The sequence below is a fragment of the Psittacula echo genome, assembly GCF_963264785.1.
Source record: "Psittacula echo genome assembly, chromosome: 1".
In the NCBI taxonomy this organism is placed as follows: domain Eukaryota; kingdom Metazoa; phylum Chordata; class Aves; order Psittaciformes; family Psittacidae; genus Psittacula; species Psittacula echo.
The window spans coordinates 52,543,709-52,559,187 of record NC_137735.1 but is presented as its reverse complement, the minus strand read 5'-3'; the positions used below and the strand labels follow the sequence as shown (position 1 = coordinate 52,559,187).

The 15,479-nt window shown below is 43.9% G+C and overlaps 1 protein-coding gene across 2 annotated transcripts in view; it reads left to right on the top strand.

The window, feature by feature from the left end:
* Window positions 1-2,103: 2,103 nt before the first annotated feature.
* Window positions 2,104-15,479, top strand: part of UNC5C (unc-5 netrin receptor C) — a gene marked incomplete at both ends in the record, with an annotated part of 250,220 nt that continues 236,844 nt past the window's right edge. For both annotated transcript variants that reach the window (XM_080614327.1, XM_080614326.1), the window contains one exon: window positions 2,104-2,227. In XM_080614327.1, coding sequence (XP_080470453.1) covers window positions 2,104-2,227 — 124 coding nt within the window. The remainder of the gene's footprint in view (window positions 2,228-15,479) is intronic.

Below are 15,479 nucleotides of genomic sequence, written 5' to 3'. Positions count from 1 at the left end.
GCTGGTGCTGCAAGGAATACACCTTCCATGTGTGACATCTTTCAGGGGTCTCTTTTCTTGCCTCTGCAAAGTTTCCTGTAGCACAAGGGAAAGAGTAAATACCCAGCTCTCCCAGCGAAGGAGAGATGCTCCCAACTTACAGAGTTAAGGCAAAACTGGTGAACAAACACCATAGGTGGGGAACTGCTCTGTTGACTACCAACCTGAGACGTAACACTGGAGAGCATGAGGTCAGGGATCAGCGTGGGGAGCGTGTGCAATCAAAAAAGCTCTTTTTCAGAACATGCTACAAGTTGAAAATTTCCTTTACACCATTCATACAGCCTCAGGACTTAACCCATGGGTTATGGTGAAGCCTTAGTGTTTTCTGAACTATGCCATAGTGCTTGAAGTGGATGGGATTTGTCCCCTTAAAAGATGCAGCCAGGAGATGAAGAGCTGCAGTGCTTTAGTTGGAAAGAACTGCTTAGAGTTACTTGGTAAATCAGCCTGTTGGGCTTGACATGCACCCTTCCTGGTGAGCCTTCCAGGCATACCCATGTGCACTGCCCAGAACAAAATCTGTCCCATTTTCTTGTTCTATGCTTGTACAAAACGAGGAATGTTTCTTTCCTGTCACACTGCAGCTTTGTGTCAGCTGCTGTGGAGAAAAATCCTGTGCCCTCCCCCCCCCCCCCCCCCCCCCAAAAAAACCCAGAGATGGGAACAGTCTGGGCAATTCCCTGGGAAGGGCATTAAAGTCAGGGGGCAGGTGGGATGGAGCCTCCCTAGGGCAGGCAGCTCCCATGGCCCTTGGGAAACCCTCCTGCAGCATTAGCAATGCCGCTACTGTTTTCCTGCCAGGGACAGAAGGCAAAGCCAAAGTGTCTGGGAAGATCCCAGCTGCGCCTCGGAGGAAACAGTGCTCCTTGCCTTGCATACAGCTCTGCTTGGTGGAGCTTCTGGGCTGGAGAAGGCAGTGGTCTCCAGAGTACCATGGTGTGGGGAGGGCTGTGGGGCTGTTGCCCCCTGCCATTGGCAAACCTGGCATGTGAGTAGCTGGGTCTGGTCATGGCTGGGCACAGCCTGCCTGGGCTCTGCAAATGGAAAGGCAACTTAAATCAAAACCCAAAACAAGTCCTAGAAAGCAACAGTAAAACCCAGGTAAGTCATGGCTGAGCAGTGAACCTGTAGGAACTGCCATCCAACTGACTGGGATTTGGTGGGGGCATGGTGAAGGCAGAGGCCAGTGGAGGAATTTTTGGGGGTGTAAAGAGGAAGGAAGGGTGAGGTCTGGAAGCAAGCAGCCTCAGCCTTAACAGAGAGAGCCTAGGAGGCACACTGGGACACGTTCCCAGGGATGAGGATGTTCTCGACATCCTTCCTGATGCTCCCCTTGACCCCCACCCTGTTGCTTGTGTGAGCAGACGGGTGACCGCTGGCCGGCTTGGAGCTCCCCACCCTGCATGTTGTGTATTCTAAGGATGGGAGCGTCCTGAGAGCGTGCAGGGTGCCAGCCCCACGAGGACGGCGCGGGGACGAGAGCTCCAGGGGTGTAGCGGGGTCGGTCCAGAGCGGCCCCAGCTCCCGGGGCTCCTCCCGGGAGGGCTGTGTGTGCGAGTGAGTGCTCGTGCGTGTGCACCAGCATCCCCGTGCGGGTGTGTGCGCCCGCGGGTGTGCGCGCAGGGGGCGCGGGCGGGGGAGGCGAAAGGGGCCGGTTCTGCAGCGGGTGGCTCCCAGCCTCCCCCGCCCCCTTCCCTCTGGGTCCGCTCCTCGCTCCGGCTCGCATTCTATCGCAGGCGGCCGGCGCAGCCCCCGCTCCCAGACCCGGCCCCGGCCCCCGCCCGCCCCCGGGGTGGAGGCAGCCGCGCCGAGCCGCCCGCGGGAAGAAGGCAGCGCTCCGCCGGGCTCCGCGCCCGCTCTGCGCCCCTCCGCGCCCCTCCGCGGGGACATGCAGCGCCCCTGCCCCCCCGCTGCCCCTCGCCCCGCAGTCCCCTGCGCAGCCTGAGCGCCTCGCGGGGGCTCCGCGCCCCTCCGCGCCCGGCGGTGGGACGGGGCTGGCGGCGGCACAGGCGGCACAGAGAAGCTCCCCGGCTGCTGCGCGACTCCCCGCCTGCCCTGGCTATGGGGAAGGGGCTGGAGGGGACGGCGACCCGCTGCGGGCTGGGACTGGGATACCTGCTGCAGACCGTGGTGCTCCCCGCCCTGGCCGTCCTGGGGGCCAGCCGCCCCGGCTCCGCCGCGCAAGGTAAGGCGGAGGGCGGGTGAGAGGGGCCGGGGCGCTCTCCGGATGCGGGCTGAATCAAGGGCGAATTGATGCCGTGATTTATTTTATACATTTCAGTTTTCTTTCCTGTGTGTATATGTGAGAACGGCGCATTTCCCTTCATGCACTGTCCCCGCCGGGCTCTGGGGTCCGCTGGCCCCCGCCTGGTAGGGTCTGTGACTGCTCAACCTGGCTGGGACAGGCGTTTCCCCGCACGCCGCCCTGAAGCGGGGTCCCGTGGTTGGCAGGGGCTGAGTGAGCCCCAGCGGCAACCCTGGGGTGGGGTGCGGCGGGGTCCGGCAGGTGCGGAGCGAGTGTCCCTGCCGCTGCACAGCCGAGCCTCGGGCTCTGCAGGCCGGGATCATTCGTGAGCCCCCATCGCCCCCACACCCTTCTCCTTCTCGCCTCAAACGTTATGGATCCGAAGGGAGTTACCGTGTGCCTGCGTTTCTGCTTTACTTTTTCCTTTTTTTCCTCCCTTGTCGGGGGGTCCTGGAGCCCCTAGGTCTGTTTTCCCTGTAGCCCACGTCTAAATTCACCTTTTCCAAATGGCAGTGTGTTGCTTCTCAGTGTGCGTTGAGCGATGTCTTGAGAGCATCACAAAGAGCCCAGGCTCTCTGTGTCACCCACCAGGCAGACAGCCACAGCAGGAGGCTTTTTCTCCTGCGAGCTGATACCGGATAAACTTTCTCGGTGCTTTTCTTCTCTCTTCCCAGGAGTTAGACCTAAAGTGGAAATGCGTGGCTTTTACTGAGCACTGGAGAGAGAGAGAGGTTGCTGCTGCATGTGGGCAGAGCTGTGTATAGCAAGGATGCGTGGGTTCATTAAAGCTCTTGGAAATCCTTGTTATCTGCTTAACAGGAGAAAGGAATTTTAGAAGCTGGAATTTTTTTCCATATATGCCACCAAGAAATAGTAATAAGCACCAAAGCTTTGATTTGGAGCTGTTAGTATAATGCAAGTGGAAGCATGTTTGGTTTCCTGCCCCATCATCTCTGTGAAGAGGCACTTTGAGTGGGCTGCACTGCTCCGATCCTAGCCTCTCCCCAGCGTTACCAAGTGCACTCACTCCCCTCCTGGCCTTGCTGCCAGGAGAGCGGGGCTGATTGCTCTGACTCCCCGTGCCCCTGTCAGGCTTTCGGGAGCTGCAGACTAGCTGCCGGTGGGCTTCGTGCTATGTACATCATGTCTGTACATGTAACGGTGCTAATCCATTTCCTGCTGATACTTACTCCATCCTCAGAGTCACGTTCCCTTACCCATATCAAGAGTTTATCTTTCAGGAAGATCAGAAATGTGGTTGTGAAAAGGTGGTAGGAGAGTGCACATATCCCTGATGCATCGTGTCTTGTTTCTTCTGTGTCTTGCATACCATCATCTTCTTTCACTGCTCAGTTTCATGTTCAAGACAGGGTAGGTCTGATGTTATGTATTTAAAGGTTTTAATAGTGGCATGTGCATGTAGACCTAGGTCTCAGTAGGTATATATCGATCTGTGTAGATGCAGAGGAAATATCCTCTTGGATAGTTGGATCTAATTTGCATGACAGATGGCCTGAGCAGGAAAGAGAGGACCCCCTGCGTTCGGCTGTTTCAGAGCCACAGGGCATACCTCACACTTTCAGAGGGTTTCTCCTTTCCACGTGTACCCTTCCTACATAACACAGCCCTGGGTGGCAAATATCAGGAGGGAAGAGGAGCCAGTTCTCCTGTGCTGTGATGGGCACAGGACATGGGTGTGCTCATCTGCCTAGAAGGGGATGAAACCTCTTCAGCAGCATTTCCCATTGTGCCGTGTGTGATAAACTTTCACAGCCAAGTGGAAAATCCCGGGAATGTGGTTGGGATATTGTGATTAGTCCTGGATTTATTTTTCCATGTATACGTGTATTTTCATGTCCTGTTTGCTTGGACCAGGCATAGAATTTGGGTACAGTCCTGGGTTTGGTGTCTTTCCCAGAGCTGAGGGATTTTGATTGGCGTTTGCCATGAGGATCTTCACATGTGTGTGTGGTGCTTCAGCAAGGCAATGAATCAACAGTTTAACTATGCCCTCTTCAGGAAGTTTTATCATCATATAGCACTGGGCAAAGTTTTTTGTCTGCTTTATTTATGCATTTCCAAAAATGCATTAACATTGAAATGATTCTTACCCAACATCTTTTTCCAAAGTAATTCTCCATTCAGTCTGTTTCTTTCAAAATGGAAATACCCTTCTAGTCTTTTTGGTTGCATTCCTTTGAGAGCAATAGAAGCAGGACACATGGAAGTTACACTTAAGCTGGTCTCGGTTGTCTGATTTTCAGTGGGTCTGGAATCAGCTGACTTGTTTTTTAATTGTTCATGTCTTAAATATTTGTGATGCCTTGAAAAAAAAAACAACCTTAAAAGTGGTATTTTCACACAGCAAACACACAGTTACAATTTAGAAAGGGGAAGAGAAAGAGGGTGTGTTCCAGTACTTGCTGCTACTACTGTTTCTTATTTTGCTTTTCTTCTCCATTCCCCAACTATCTTTATCTTTTGAAGCAGGCTAAGGCGGCTGTGAGCATTGCTGGAGCTTCTGCTTTTATGTCTTCCTTTTCCATTTCCTCATGGAAAAGAAATCTATTAAGTGAATAGTTGATGGACCAACCCCCACACTCCCTGGCACAGAGATTAATATCACTGCATCTCAGCATCCCCCTGTGAGCTTCTCAGCAGAGCTAAATACGCTTTTTGTTTTATTAGCATTTCTTATCTTCTTATCTGAAGTTGTCTAAGTATTTTTTCACTGTTATCAGGAAAGAACAGGAAATGGCCACAATGATGGAGACAGCCCTTAATTCTCAAAGCAGTGCGAATGGGGCCAGAGCAATAATCAGGCCAGAATCAACTCTGATCTGGCATTCACTACATTTACTATACCTCTATGATAACCTACATCAGAATGACAATTCAAATGTCCCAGACTGTGAGAGAAACAGCGACTATCCCTGGACCCATGCACATACCACAGCCTTGCATTTCAGTGCCATCTATAAGAGCAACTTTTCCTTTTGGTTTTTCAATCAGCAGAGACTGACTTTCAGTAGGGAGGCCCTACTCTCCCCTTTTCCTTCTCCTTCCGCTCCTCCCCCCTTCCCCCCCCCCCCCCCCCCATATCTTTGGGCATTAAAATTGTTTGAAGAAATTATCCTGTGGCCCCCACCTTTTTGGGGTGTAGATAGGAGGAAAGGAAGGGTCAGGCTATATATCTGTACTGACCAGCGTGTTTCAGACAGCTTTATGGGCTAACAATGGTAGTGTAGGAGATGGATAGGAAAGCTAAAGGGACTACATATTGATGAATTTTTTTTTTTCAGTTGTTCCTTCACAACAAAAGAGTACAATTCTTTTTTCATGCCTATCCCCTCAAACCTAATTAAATCAAAGTGATAGTTTAAAAAGAAAACTGTAAAAGAGCCATATGTGCAGATATTTGTCTTGCCCCAGTGCAGTCTGTATTAGCAGCAGCAGCAGTTTGAAGATGCTTGGTGTGGAAAAAGTGAAATATAACATGTGAATGTACTAACCTTTTGGGATGCTCTACTTAATTGAATACCTAAACATATCTCATTGAAAAAAGGGGAGAGAAGGATTTAATTATCTTGATGCATCAGTGGACTGCTGGTATTTGATCATATAGGTGTAATAAATAGTATTTGTGTTAGTGAAATGAGGGCCAAATAGTGTTTTGTTGGAAATGGATAAGCCCCTTTGGAACATTAGTCTGTTTTAAAGTGATGTGCTCTGGCAGATTTCAGTGATATTAACAAGTTTGGGCTGGATGTGGTAGCTGAGGCTGGCCCTGAGTAGTATTTTAGTACTGCAGTTGTCAGCACTGAAAGCAAAGCAGCCACCGGGTTTCCTTTGCTGACTGAGGTGCAATTTAAGTAGGGTTAAAATTAAGCGGATGGATCTGTCTGTGGATGAGGGATTCCTCTTTGGGAACATGAGCTAGAATCTGGGCTGCTCTTCCTCTGACTCCAGCAACTGATTGCAAGTTATGAAAAAAGTATATACATCAAATACAGCCCCCTTCTGATAGCTTCTCAGCATTACTGTCAGTGTCATTTCTCCTTCGGTACAATAACAATGCCTGAGTGTAGCTAAATTTCCACAATTACTGTGCATATTTACACTTAATAATTTTATGTGGATCATTCATCACACAACTTTTTTCTTTCTTTTCTTTTTGTTTTTGGTAATGGTCTTAAACCGTGATTATCCACTATGTCTTGGGACTAGCTTTGTATGTGCCATCCAAATTCAGAAACAGGAAACGGCATTAACCATATTAGAAAGACTTTCCTAATTTAATTTTCCAAATACAGTACATCTGAAAACAGGAATACACTCTGTGCCAAGGCCAGGCAAATCAGTTCCATAGCTGGCTTGCGCAGCAAGAGAGGAGAAAATGTGGATTATATTTATTAGACATTTACAAGTAAATATGTTGGGTTTTGTGCAAGCTAGAGTGAGGTGCTGAGGTGCAGTCTGTTCAGTTCAACTGAACGGGATGTAAAGCAGCATCTTTGGGAGGTGAGAGGAGCCCAGGCTGACTAGGGCAACAGTTATTTCCATACAGTAATACAGTAAATGACCAGGGTTTTGTGTTCATGTAAGGTACAAAGGAGAGCTGTACTTTGAAAAGTGAAGCTACATTTGTTTTGTGCTGCCAGCTAAGTAATCTTGTTTCAGGTAACCTGTTTTGTAGTGAATGGATATTTTTGTTGCTTTCTGGTGTCTTTCTGGATTTTAACTCGTTGGGCTTTCAATGGACTGGTTCTGGTTACTTTTTCTGGAAAAAGGCATGAAAGTTGCTTTTGCAGCTTATCAGAAAAATATGTTTTAACTGCTGTTGCAAAGGAGAATTCCTAGGTGAATTTGCATTTAGTCAGAGGATTTGACTTAGTGCGAGTCTCAAATATTCCGATCATTGGTTTGTCATTGAAAATACATCACTGGAAGCTGTCTGTGGAATAGAAGTTAATTTAATCATGGGTGCTCTGCCTATGCAATATGTTCCATATAACTATCTATATGTCACTGTGGGAAAAAAATTACATTCCTTTTCACGTTCCCTCTTTCCTCCCTTTCGAGTGGGGAGAGAGTTGTGCTGGTTTGCGAAGTACACATCTTGTTAGCCACCCAGTGGAGGCATTCAAGTTTAGCAGGCAGCGATCTTGGCATCGGTGCCAATAAAGCAGTAGTTACATCGCCTGTCATTTTCATTAGCTGCCTTAGCTTTCATGTTCAACTTGGAGGTATAAAGCAGCGCAAGCTTTTAATAGTTAAATCAAGGATTAAAAGTGAGTAGTAAGAAACGAGCAGTGTTTTTCCAGTTGGCTACAACCTCCATCAACACAGAGGCAGAATGTTGTTGTGCAGAGGCACTATTCAGTGCTAACTGCTTCCAAGGACTGAAGGGATGGTAGTGTTTTAAGTGATTTATTGCGTGTGCTTGTTAGAGCCCAGTCCCAGGAGCAGGCTCCCCTGGATCTTTCCATCATGACATTATCCAAGAGGCGATCTGAAGGAAATGGTATTAAATCTTCTGGGAGGCAAACTGTATCCAAAGAAAGACTTCATTTGCATCATTTGTAAGCAAGCATTTGAAATTATACTGAAACGGAAGTGATTATAATGAAGCTCATGTTGAGCAAATAGGAACAACAAAATTCCCCTTAATTTTGCATGTACTTTGTTTCCCTTTGTTTAATTTAATGAAGTCATATGCAGATACTCCAAACTCCAGTGTTGTGGTGGGGACATGATTTATTTACTATTGTCATTGGTTTTGTGATAGGTCTGCTTAAGTATTTGCAGAGCATCAGTCATGGTTTTTGTATTTGGATTTGTCTTTCTTGGGTAAGGATGTAGCATAAAACCGACTGTAAGGCATGGATGTGCATGCTAGCTGGAGAAGGTGAAAGCAAGCCCCAGACTGTAGTTGTGTTCCAATTACTGTTCTTGAGGCTGCCTCTGCTCATACAAACAGCACACACAGGTAAGGCAATGACAACAAGTCAGAGCAGCAGGCAAGGGCTGCCGGAGGTTTTCCCAGCTTTCAGTAACTTCAGAGGTGCTTGTATACAGCTTTTCCCCCTAGGTAGTCATCACTAGAACAGCTCCCTGCTTGCTTTTATAACTCCATCCTAAATCACATGTATGTTAAGCAGGAAACATGCGATTTCCTCCTAATTCATTGAATGCCAGTTTTTGGGGAGTCCCTTTATAGCCTGTCACATTATTATTTAAAAGTCTGGGCGAGGGCAGAAAAACTTCATGCAAAGACAGTTTCAATTAAAAATAGCCTTTTTATCAACATGGAAAATTTTAGGGGAAACAGAAAACAAAAACAGTGACCTGTTTGTTTATTTGCTGGGGGGGAGGTTGAAAAATCAATAAAGAAAATCCAAGAAATCTTAATCAAAACCAGAAAATATGCAGTTCTTTTCATGAAAAGGTCAATATTTACCTCACTGTCCAAACTCTTTCTACTTATGCTCTCTGAAAATCTCTAGGTATTCAGTGAAAACGAGAAAGTTAAAAGTTGTAAAGTCTTCCAACAATAACAGTTTTCATTTCTATTTACGTTTTCCCATATACTTTAACCGTCCTAGTGAAAAACCTCACTGTTAAACTTGACTTACAGTCCTGGCGAAGAGCTGGTTAAGGCATATATTGACAGCACTTTCTAGGTTTCACTCTCTTTTATTAAATCACATTGATACTACCATGATAGAGATTGCAATAGAAACCCCAAATTCTCAGTGGTGCCAGACATGCCCTTAATGCTGCATGGAAGGGCAGACAGTGCTGGATTTCAGTGACCACCTTTGCTATTCCCAAAAACAAGCAGTGCTGCTCCAGCTTGTATGACAGTGAAATAATCCCATCAAGGCAGCGACGTTCCCTGTGTCAGTATGGGATGCTGCAGTGCATCAGCGCCTCCTCAGATTCCCACTTTCCTTTGTTATGAATCCTACACAGGCAGGACAGGAAGAGGCAGCTAGAAAGCTGCATGTGCTTGCCGTCCCATGGAGGACATCTGCAGTTGTGTCTTTAGGATAGTTTTGCTACATGTTTGTGCTGCTTGAGACAATAGGAGTTTCTTATTTGTCATGTTGCATTAGTTATTTAATCTTTAATCCATCTTGCTGGTTTGGGAGGACAGCTGTATTTATCTCTGGTGGAGAGATACAAGGGGAATTGCTTTAGAGTGCAAAGCAAATGTGTCAGGAAGCCAAAATGTGAACTTGAGGCATCTGAGTGTCCAAGAGTCTGGTGCTCCAGTCCCTCCTCCTCCTTGTCTGACAAGCCCAAAGATGGATGCTACAGGGGGAATGCTACTTTGAAGGCTCCTGGGTGCCTTCCTGCCTTCCCAAATGTTGAATTTGTTGGGTCTCACTAATGATTTTCTTTTTATATCTGCTGGTATCTAGAAATACGTGTAGAAGATGAAGGGCAAACCTATACGTATGCTGTTGCTCAGAAACAGGGATGCTTCTTGCAAGCTCTGATTTCATAGTGGCAGGTGGTTTGGGAGGATTTGCTTCACTGAGTGAGATCTACAGCGTTATCCCAGATTTGGAAGGAGCAAGAGCAGATCCAGTGAATGACTGCAGCACTGTTGTAAATGGAATGAGGATCACTGCCTTGGGCTGTTTAGTTTTGTTTGGGTTTAATCTGCAGTTCAGGACTATCTTACTCAAGTGTACTTCATTCCTCTGAATGAACAACTTACACTCCAAAGGACCCTGTTGCTTTATGAGTCATAAAAGCTATGAGGTTGCCCAGGCAATTGAATCGGTATCTTTTTTTTCTCCTGTTGAGGTAACATTATCAACACTAATGATAAGGAGCTCGGATAGGTTTTACTGGCCTGGCAACAGCTGAGCGTTTTCTTGTTAGGTAGCTGCTGCCAATCCCTTTTTAGTTATTTTCAAGAAGTAAAGTAGCTTTATTTCTTAGTCTCATATTGAGTGAGAGGTTGAAGTGTTAAGCTCTGTGGATTAACAGTGTATCCCTTGAGAAAAAGGAAAGCTTGTGTTTTTCTTGGTCCCCTGAGTGCTGGATGTAATTGCTTGAGAAATCTTGAATTTCATCAGCTAGATACAAGGAAACATGCAAGTAAGCCTTGAATGATCTGTCAAAAGACCTTGACTCTATTGCAGCCATTTTGGAAACTTGTTTGAACCGATAGTTGTTCTCCAGGCATTTCTTTGCTTGAATTTAGCGCATTTCACGTCAGGCAGTGACGTGAAATAAACCAGAGGATGATTAGTAATTCAGAGCTTCTTGGAGAGCTATATTCCAATTATAAATTTGCTAAAATGACAACTGGAACATGAATTGCTGCACTCTTATGATATGGTGTATTTATTTATTGTTTAAATATATCGCTTGTCTTATCCAGTCCCAACATATGTGTTTATACTGTGAAGTTTACATAGTGAGTGAAAATAATAATATGATCTCACTGAATGATGTTAATTGCAGTTTAGTCATACTGAAATCAAGTAGTAAGAAGTGGGACAGAGTAGCAACCAAGACTAAACCTGTTGTTATGTGCATTGGATTTACCTACACTGACTATAGCACAGGTAATTATTGGGAATAATTCAGAGTACAGACATGCACACTGCCTTAGCCTGAATTAATTAACTCTTTCATTAATAGATCTCCTAGTTTTGCCAGTTGCTCAGGAAGTTAGTGCAGATGTACTGTCTCACCTTTCTCTGTAACATCAACAACTTCATGTGTCAACCTGGCTGCTCTGCAGCTCTATGTGTATGAAAGAAGAGTGGCCATGACAAGCAGTGAATAGCCAGGGCTAGCAGGGTAATGGTGCAGTGTTTAGACTGAAATTTCAGGTTGTCTGCAGTCAGATAAGACTAAAGAGAAATCTCTGCTGCTTGATTTTTTTACTTTAGGATTAGGACAAAACTGAGTGGTGTTCTCAACTAGGAGAAGATAAACCTGACCATTTCAGATCTGAAAAATGAGAGTTGACCATGGAAACTAGAAGCCTGCCTAGTTAAGGAATGGGGCTATAATTAAATGGTGAAGAATGTGCCTTTGTACTGGTGTCATTCACTGAAAATCTCATTGAATTGTCTCTTGAAATACCAGTATTCCTTGCTCTACGCTTTTTGGCCCCAAAGCTGCACTAGTTTTTGGCAAGTCATCATCCCTATTACAAATTCCTTTCATGCAGATGTTGCAAATGTAGCTTTAGGGACTTCCTTTCTGCTTCCTCACCAGTTTCTGAAGGTGAGAGCAACTTTTTTGGTCTCTTGTTCAATAAAATGCAGCAGTCTTCTTATACAGCACATCTGTGCTGGGACAAACACGAGTGCTGGTTTGCCTTCTCCTCATGTAAACTTGCTGTGCTGTAGCAAATAGGTAGTTCCTAATTCCTTAGTTCCTAAGTAACTAGAAAGTTTGCAGTTAGGAAGTTCAGTACTGGGACCTGTCAATTTACTATCAGTTTCTCTTTGTTTTTTTAAATCACTAGTGCTTATACCAAGGATATACAAGGCCAGGTTATGACCATCAACAAATATAGCTCCATTAATTTAAAATTCAGCACATGTCAGAAGCTTATCTGGTTCTGTGTTAAAAATAGGTTGACACAGTGAGTGAGATTCTAGGCTGGACAGACCTTGATCTCACTGTTGGTTTTTTTTTCTAGCAAGTTTTTTGTGGTTTCGTTTCTTTTTTTCTTTTCTTTTCTCTTTTGTTTTACTCAATAATTTGAGTAACTTAGAGGCTTTCTATTTCTGTTTCATGTAGCAATATGGCTTTTTCCTGTAGAGGGGTTAACACAGTGACTCACTGGAAATCATGTTGGTGAGATTCTTCCAATAGATGTTTTTTCTCTTGGGTTTTGTCATGTTATTTCACATGAGAACACTGACAGCCAAATGTCACCAACTGTAGGCAGATATCCATGTAAATATCTATTACACACAAATGTGTGGCAATTTCCTGCCTTGGCAATCAGTCGGTTTTGAACTAAAGACCTCTACTACTAAAAGCCTGGGCTTTGAAGACTTCAGTCAGAAATGCAACCTAGTAGCTGGTAACAAAAGCGGTTATTATCCTGGTTCAGGCAGTAGAATGAGAAGTGTCATATGCCTTTCATGAGTACAGGAGAAGACAAAAGTGTTTAGCTCCTGCTAGCTTTTGTCCTGTGCTTGTCCTGCGCTATTTTGTATGTTTATTTTTTCTTCTAAATGTTATATATGAATTCTTTTTAGCAAACACAGCTATTAGATAAAACCTTCCAAATCTAAAAAAAAGAGAAAATCCTAATCTACTTACTTGTTCTGTAAGCAATTCTGCCATTTTGTACTATCTAGAAGAAAGTCTTCAATTTGCAATTATAAGAAATATTTTCAGAGAAAACCAGATTAAAATGACAAAGTGACATTGTGTGGACTATTCATCTTCTGTGTTTTACTGATGAGCTTATTTTATGAATACTTGGTTTCATTGCAAAGATCCTTTCTTATAGGGAAATTAATTGATGGCAGTACCTCGATCAGATTTTGCTTTTTGTCTGATTAGTTTCACGAGGTTGCTTGGGATTTACTCACTGGAGCATGACAAGGAAAGTTCAGTCTTTTGTCTTTAAAGTTTTATATCCATTAGTTACCAATGTGGAACACATACTTTGCTCATGGAGGCCAGGCTGAGGTTAAGTTGGTTTTAAAGATAACAGTAGATTCCAGCGTCCTTGCATTTGTTTTGTATTTGGTGACAGTCACTAAATCAGAAGAAGGAATGTTCAAACAACACACTGGAGGGAAAGCGATTTTTATAGAAAGGGCCCATTCCTGCTAATAGCCAGTAACTGCACGTAACCCCACTGACATTAAAAGTCCATTAGCAAAGCCCAGTTTAAACACCAGCTGATGCTATGTCAGCTAAATGTACATTGGAATTTTTCATGTAACACAGCAATAGCACTTCCATAATTTCTCTGAAACTATGTACATTAAGGAAAACAAATGTCATCTGATAGTAGTAAGATGAAGAGTTCATATTGAAGTAGGGAGGATTGTAATCAAACTGAAGTTACCATCTGGTTGCATTAACAAGAAAAGCAGGGAGTGTCAGGTTTCTGAATTAAAGCTAGATTAACAAATCCAGTGTATATGCTTCTGAAACACAGGATAAGCACAGAGCTGCTTATCTGTTTGGTTCTTTTTTGTTAAATATATTATGACCTTGTTTGAGAAAAGTTTCTACTGAAGTCATTAAGATGCTTTGTCATGTGGAGCACTGGGTTGCCATGGGCAAAAAGAAAAGGTTATTTGCTGGCTATTTAGGAAATATGTCTCATTGCAGCGCATGAGAACATTTAAACTTGTCAGGATAGTGTTTGTATGCTTATGGACTCAAGTTCTAGTTAACCATTGGTTCAGGAAATAGAATCTACCCATCTCAGTGAGTCAAAAAGAATGTTGAGAAATATGTTGAAAAAATAGCGAGTGGTAAAGAGGAGTGTGACAGGGGATGAACTTGTTATTCATCTTCAAAAGCAACCAGCAGACTGAGATCCTAGTACTGTGGTCTTGGGACTCACTGAAGCACACTGTAGCACCCAGTTTGGCAGTCAGTCTAATTCTGAAAAGACACTTTGAAGTCTATTTTGAAAATAGATCTTGTGCTATAAAGCCATTGTGGAGACAGGCGAAGGGTTGCTTAGGAAGTTAATGTGAGAGCTGGAAACAGAGGGATAATTAGCCGCTTACTGACATGCTCCCAAGTACAGCTAAGTATCACTGTAACCTCCCCTGCCTCCTCTTTGCAGTTATCCATCCATTAGTGAAACTTTGTATAAGTACTGACAGAAGGAGAGCCTGAATGCCTGATGTGAGTAGACATACCACTGCAAAAATCCTGTGAACACATCTGGAGCTCTCACTTAAACTCTTAACAAACTGTGTTAGTAGTGCAAAACTCTTGAATGTGTTATGAGGCTGAACTTGAATTTTTTTGTCTTGCCAAGTTGAAGGATTTGACATCAGTAGCATGCCCAGAACAGATCCTGTGTTTGGGAACCACAGAGTTTAAGGAGAGTAATTCAATTGCATTTTTTTTCCCCTTCTGGAACATAACATGTAAACATATTATTGAAATAAAGCCTGGTTTTAATTACAAGCAGTAACTTTTTCATGTTGACAGATTTTCACATGGAAAGTTTTATTGAAAATGAGAGAAGACCTTTTTGCCATCATTAGTTCTTGCTTCTTAGTGCTTTTATCGAGTACAGTAAAATACCATTTGTAATTAATTCCAAGCTTATATGGACATGTTTAATGTAATTACCAAACAAAATCCTGTTTACTGACATATTGCTTGTGAAACTAGTCTGAATAATCTGGTCTCTGGCACACATAAATCAGGCAGTAATAACAGCTGTAAATATTTCACAATATACTTAGAGTGCTTTGATTTTAATACTGAATCCACTTTTGAGTTTTAAGGATAAAACAGGTCAAAAATTACTTTTTGCATACGTTCTTTCTTAATCTGTTGCACTGCTTTGCCTAAAAGTTACTTAAGAAAAAATCATTATTGTATTAGATTATAAAAAAGTAAATATAGACATGTTCATGAGCTGGGAGAATTATGTAATTGAATTATGCAGGAGCTAACAAAATGATGCTGTTCACGTTGGCACAGAGCAATTGCTCTAATACAGCTGTGAATACTTTTCGTTGGAAAAGGCATTTCAGTGCCAATACTCTTTGTCTTTCTCAAAGTTTTACTATTTTTATCTGACTGGATGTCTATTGTGTACTGAATGTATATTGTATACTAAGCCTGAAACACGTGCATAAAACTGTTAGAAGCCGGTTGTTATGCAGCTAATTTGGGTGCCCAAAGGGCTGTGAAAATGGAAGGTTTGGGGACCTGGGAGACTATGTTCTGAGATCCTCTTTGTGGGAAGGCTTTAAGCCTGTATTTAAATAGAAGGAGGGAGATCGAGAGTCTGTCTACCACAGCATATTTGGGGTTGCATGAAGCTGCAAACCCATCTTTGTGAATTAGAACTGTATGTGTAGCTTGTCCAGTTCAGCGGAAGGCCTTGAAATTTCAAGAAAGATTTATAGTCATCCCCAAGTCATTTTCCCCTGCCCCAAACAAAGACCTTAAAAAAACAGTTGGGTGAAACAAAACATTTTGCAATTTT